We start from the raw sequence: 6,663 nt of genomic DNA on the forward strand, positions 1-6,663 counted from the left end.
ATCGCGCAACAGTTACTAAATTGATTATAAATTGAGCTACAAGACTCAAAATTTAAATCTGTAATATTTTCCTGAAACTAGACTCATATATCTTCCTACCATAAAATTTTTAGAATATTTGGTTTAGCCAATTAATACAGTTTATTAGTTAAAGTCTCCCCTATTTCACCACTTAACTGTCCTGACCTCTTGCCACTAAAAATAAGTTTTCTCACTGTAGAATTTTCATATGAAGTTCTCACTTGTTTCTACAAAAATAGACTGAATAAGGAATCTATACATATAAACTATAACTCATAACCATTTTTGTAAAATTTTTAATGATGTTCTAAACTCAGAATAGGGGACTCCCAAAAACAGATCTGACCCTGTCTCACTAAAATTCACATATCTCAAAATACAAAATTTCTTTTGTTAAAACGTTAATTTTACATCAAAATAGACTCAATAAGATTTCAATATATACATCATTCACTTTCTAGCTCATTATATACTATCCTAGATTATTTTTGAAAGTCTCGTCACTGTGCTGCCTGAATTCTGTTTCTTTGCAAAATTTTACCCCTTTCATGATTTCTATGCATAATTTATCACCTAGACTCTTATAACAACAAACACCTTCATACTTAACCATTTTAATAACCATTCATCATCAAATACTTACACACCATTCTTTAGCAAAATCATAATTACAAACATGCAAAATAACTAAATCCCTATACATGCCATAACTCAAACGTGTTTCATCATAAAATACCGAGCAGTTGTGGTTGATAGTGTGGAGAATCTCTGACTTCTTTAGGATCCTTGAAGTAGCTTTGCAATACTATAAGAGAAAGAGAAATAAAAGAAGTAAGCATAAATCTTAGAAAGTTTACTAGCAAATAAATAACAACATTAAACACAAATAATTAAACTCAAGTGTCTATATCTCTAGTTTACTCTTTAGTTAATCTCATTCTAGTTCTCTTGCTTGTTTACTTAGTATACTTGTGTGCATAACTTACTCTTCTCTTGCTGCATCGTTGAATATCAATTGTTAATTTAATAAATTCTTAACTCTTATAACTAATCTAAGCTTGCCATTTTTGCTTTTAACTGAACATTCATGTATATGATTCGTTTACGAGCCCGTTGAGCCACATTGGAATAATAAGGATACTTGGGTCTCTTCTGATCATAACATGCCAAAGCCATGTCCCAGACATGGTCTTACATGGGATGTTCTCATATCGGGTGTCCATGCCATGTCCCAGACATGGTCTTATGGGGGACCTCTCATCTCGGTGCCAACGCCATGTCCCAGACATGGTCTTACATGAGACCTCTCATCTTAGTGCCAATGCCATGTCCCAGACATGGTCTTACATGGGACCTTTCACCTCGATGCCAACGCCATGTCCCAGACATGGTCTTACATGGAACCTCTCATCTCGGTGCCAACGCCATGTCCCAGACATGGTCTTACATGGGACCTCTCATCTCGGTGCCAACGCCATGTCCCAAACATGGTCTTACATGGGACCTCTCATGATATCAAGGATTCCAATGTCATGTCCCAGACATGGTCTTACATGGGATCTCTTTACCCAAATGTCATGACATTTGTATCCAATACATTCCTCATGTTTCAACGGGGCCTTTTAACACTGATTCTCTATCATCTCATACTTGAGTTAGCATTAAATAATTTCATAAAATAAATATATGATTTCTGGAAATTAAAAGCATTAATAATAACTATTCAAATATTGCATTTATTTACCATAAAATTACCTCGGTACCAAATATAGCCCAATTCACCAACTTAGTCTTCAACTTTATTCTTCCCTTTGTCTAACCTCGAGTTTTGTTCTTCTTGATTATGAAGATTGGAACCTTGAAAAACCCTAAATATGACTTCCCCTTTGCTGGTTTCGTTCACTATGAAGAAGATGATATTTTGGCCATCTTTTTCCCTTTTTAATCCCTTTTATTACTAGATTACCAAATTGCCCCTGACTTAAAAATTTCCTATTTCACTTATCTCATGTTCATTTTTGTCTGCCAACTTAACCAATGGTCTAATTACCATATAAGGACCTCCAATTTAAAGTTTCATAACAATTGGACACCTCTAACATGTAGAACTCAACTTTTTCACTTTTTACAATTTAGTCCTTTTGACTAAATTGAGTGCCCAAACGTCGAAATTTTCGAATGAAATTTTCACAAAAATATTTTGTGAAATCGTAGACCATAAAAATATAAGAAAAATAAATTTTTGCTCATTGGATTTGTGGTCCCGAAACCACTGTTTCGATAACCTTGAATTTAGGCCATTACAGTTTTAAAAAATAATTTTACCACTATACTACCATTTTAATAGAGTGAGATAGTTAAGTAGGTTGTTTCTACATTTGAATGTAGCATTTTATATTCGGATCCTCTAACTGGGTTGGATATTAGGTGTCACGGTACTTGAATGGTTTTTGTTTTAATGTTTGATTCGTGGTGCCAATGAGGGCATATTGGCTAGATAGTTAGGTTGGATTGAATGAGTTTTTATGCATGTTAATGTTACTATATATATCTATGAGATAAGTTTTAGGTTTGGGCATGAATTGGACTTTTCAACTTGTAATTTTTTACCATTTTTATAAAAGAATGGATAAAATGGACAAAGGTATCGATACCGGACCATATGAATTGTTTCGAAATTGACAGAATATAATTTTGGAATCAATAATTTTCTTAGAATTAATAATTTCTAATTTTTATCGATACCTTGATTTGGTAGAATGCCAAAATGGTATCGATAAATATTTTCGTATCGTACTTATTTACTTGGTATCAATATTTGTCCAAAGTTTAAAAGTTTTATAATTTAGTCCGCATACAAGCTTGAATCTAATTTTTACGTAGTTTAAAGCTCGAAATAGTCCTGTTTTCATTCTTATTAGTTGATGTATGTTTAATGATGATTAGTTGATTTTTAATTTGAACGAGTATATTCTTGTTTGTTTGTAGCATCTCGTAACTCGGGTCTAGTGATCAGACGGGGTATGGGGTGTTCCAGTATACAACTCAAATAAGGCTACCAACAACTAATGTCAAGCAAACTTTATTAGAAAAGTTGAGAATATTACAAAAAAGAGGCTGAATTTGAAAGCCGAAAACCTGAAGATATAGTATCCCAAACGAAAATCAGACTGTACACATTAAAGATCTTCGAGTCTACTTGCTACCGTCATAAAATCAACTCCAATGGACATCAAATAGACCTCCGATCAAAGAAAATACGAAGGCTAGTATGTGTAAAAAAACTATTTTCCCTGCCCTTTCTCTCTTGTTTTTTTTCTTTGACTTGTTGCACACTTTTTTTTTCAGCAATCCTACAAACTATATATGTAGGGCACATATAGAAGTGGGCTCCCACATAGTCGCACCACCCACGGCCCAAAAACTCCAATGTCATGATTGCCACCATTAATTTAAAACTGATATAGACTATTTTCAAGGTATTACATGTTTATCTTTATCAACTATCACTCTATCCAGCTTTTCTCGTAGGATGGAGGTCTCAAATTGTTAAGCATTACCTAAAACCAAATTGGTAATAGGTGGAGGGGTCGAACTTGAATATAAAACGACGGAAAACCCAAGATTTAATACATGGTAACAATGCTTAACACCTATAGTTAGCTGTTCATGGTTCATTCAAATTGGTCCGTAGAAAGTATTATGCAAAATGATGTTTTTGACTAAAAATAGGAATGTCCGATTGTTGGATTCAATCATTTCTGTTACTCCCCCATTAAAAGCCGTATTGTTTAGTATAACACAATAAACTATAAGCCAATCTTGAATGATTAATGGCCTTAAAGTTTCAACGGCCTACACCGAAGAATTCTAGTCCCTGCATCAAATTTGAGCTGCTGTGAAAAACCATGTCCTTAGCTGATCCATTTGAGGTTTCAAGACCCTGCAATTGTAGCTGCTGTGCCAACTCTACGTTGCAAAGCACCTCGATCATGGATGGTCGATTCGCCCCTTCATCAGCCAAGCATTTGTCTAGGATCTCCACAAACTTTGCAAGTGATGCTGGCGCTATCTTTCCTTTTAAATGTCGATCCACTAGTAGATCAACCTCATTTTTCTCGATGCAAGTTAATGCCCGATGAACCAAGTTTTCACGATGGTTGGTCTTAGCAGCATCAGACTTTGGATTCGTGGCTTGCTTTCCAGAAAGTATTTCCAACAGCACCACTCCAAATGAAAACACATCAGATTTTTCTGTCAGATTTTGAAGCCCGTAATGCTCAGGATCCAGGTATCCAGTGGAGCCCTTCATGTTGGGTCTAAAACGGCTATGGGATGACATTGCCAAGGCTAATCTCGATGGCATAAAACCTGAAACTTTTGGCATCCAGTTCCTATCTAAATAGATGTTGGTGGTCTTGATGTCACCATGGATTATGGGATATGCCATAGCAGAGTGGAGATAGTGTAGGCATCGAGCAGCTCCAACACAGATTTCAAGCCGCTGGTTCCACGAAAGAGTAGATTGCTGCCTTTGATCAGCAAAATGAATACGCTCAAAGAGGGTGGCATTAGGCATGGATTCATATACGAGGATCATCTCATGTTCTTCCTTGCAATAACCAATCAACTGAACGAGATTTTGATGGCGAACATGATGATGTATTCTTATCTCTGCATCAAATTTATGCCACTCTTCTTTTGGTATTGCCTGAATCAATCGGTTGATGGTGACTGCAATACTTCCATGATCAATGTAACCTTTATAAACTAGACCAAATGCTCCCCTGTCAATAAGCTTTGCCTCATTAAAGTTATGGGTTGCCATTTTGATTTCATCAATGGAAAAAGAACGATAGGGCAATGAACTTCTAGTATTCTCCTTCTTTGTCCATTCTAAGTTTCTCCTACGCAGGAAAGCAACCAAGTAAACGCCAAGGGATATTGCAAGGACAAGAACAAGCAAGCTGCCAATGATGATAAGTATTGCTTCGGTTGAAGTTTTCGATGAACTTGAACTGAAAGATGGCTCATCACCATCAACGCTAGATTCATTCTCGAGTGAAGGATTGAGTCCAGCAAGGTTTCCATCAGTATTGCTCACTTTGAAAATCTCCGCTCCATTTAAGATGGCATCATAGTATTGAGGCTTTTTTTGGAGGTTTGGGTGTAACTCCAGCCATAGGTCGTGCTTCGTAGTTAGATTGGGAATCAAAACGGTAAAGTCCCGATATAAAGGAATATCATTGCCATATGTCAATGCAATGATGTCGATTCCTCTTTCGATAACTTGATTGTTGATGAATATATCGAATACCCTCTGGTTTATCTTTGTTATGTTCCTTGAAATCTCACAGAGATGGAGCCTGATAAGATACATGAAACCAGGGTCAAGAGGGAAAGTCCAACTTAAATTGTAGTTAATGTTGATCTCAGGAACCGGACTCATTGAACGGGCTGTTTTATATACTCCTTGAGGTGCAATGTATGCTGGTACTTCTTTGGGGTATGTGATAGAAGCATCAAAATCATAATTCTCCACTCCAAAAGCTTCTCCAAAGATGTAACTTGAATCCATTGCCCAACTGCGGGACATCCCGGTGTCTTCATTGGGAGGTATGCTTTGGCCTCCTACATTAACTCTATGCATTGTCTCCATTGCAGATACATTGTTGCCTTGATAATAGAGACTAAGTGGCATCGAAACAATTTCAATCCCGTTCACAAAAGCATAACCATCGGAAGCATTTGTAGTAGGGCTAAATGTTAAGTCTAGTGTATGATTTTCTACGTGAACGATGAACTCTTTGAAAAAGTATGCTGATTTGATGTGCTTGGCATTGAGGTAGGCACTAAAGTTTCTTAAGAGAGTATAGTTTCCAGCAGTGACTGTGAGAAAAGACTTTGAGGCATTGAGGTTCATGTAAGAATCGGGATAGAAGTGAAGTCGAATGAATTTCGAACCTGGGGTCACATTGAAGGTGTAAGTAAACCGGGAGTGGAAGAGCCTAGCAGTCATGTAAGGAACTTCAGCCACTGAGGTCTCTTCTAAAGAGGCTCTAGACATGGCGAAGCTGCTTTCGGAGTTAGACGCCCCAAAATGTGAGCTGTCGTTGGTCCAATTCCGGCCATCGTAAGATAAAGCTCGCAAGGCCGAAGAACCACAGTCGAGAAGAATGGTCTCTAATGGAAAGTAAGCCGATTCATCTGCTGAAACATCAAGTTTTTGATAGTGAAGGATATGAAAATACAGATAGATAAACATGTACATGCATTTCAAGTGAAAAATGATCATTCTATCTGATTTTAGTTTCTCCCAATGCATGCAAAGTTACTCATTCCTATAATATATATAATGTCAGCTATCTTTTCTGGTTAAATTAAGTCTTCAAGCAACTATGATGGTCACTTTCAAGTATTTGCAATGAAGTTTCTGTGAAAGGGAATTAAATGTTCATATTAAGCCAAAGTCCATGTCGTTCTAGCTGTTCAGCACCATAGGAACTAATAGAAGACCTAGCATTGCAAGGAATTCAACGCTGCCTTGCCTACAAACAAAGGATTTAATCTGCTAAGCACCAGCTCATGGTTGTGATTATGACCTAAAAACAATACCAGATATTACTGGAAAAATGACTTTTT

The 6,663-nt window shown here is 36.7% G+C and overlaps 1 protein-coding gene across 1 annotated transcript; it reads right to left on the reverse strand.

Moving 5' to 3' along the window:
- Positions 1-3,868: 3,868 nt before the first annotated feature.
- LOC107919042 (receptor-like protein kinase FERONIA) lies at positions 3,869-6,292 on the reverse strand. Its single transcript, XM_016848573.2, has one exon. It carries the CDS (start codon positions 6,290-6,292, stop codon positions 3,869-3,871), a length of 2,424 nt encoding a protein of 807 aa, XP_016704062.2.
- Positions 6,293-6,663: the final 371 nt, after the last annotated feature.

Source organism: Gossypium hirsutum, chromosome D13 (assembly GCF_007990345.1).
Source record: "Gossypium hirsutum isolate 1008001.06 chromosome D13, Gossypium_hirsutum_v2.1, whole genome shotgun sequence".
Lineage (NCBI taxonomy): Eukaryota > Viridiplantae > Streptophyta > Magnoliopsida > Malvales > Malvaceae > Gossypium > Gossypium hirsutum.

Bases quoted from the DNA above. Each gene is read 5' to 3' on its own strand.
- LOC107919042 (XM_016848573.2), bottom strand. From the start codon at position 6,292: ATGTACATGTTTATCTATCTGTATTTTCATATCCTTCACTATCAAAAA.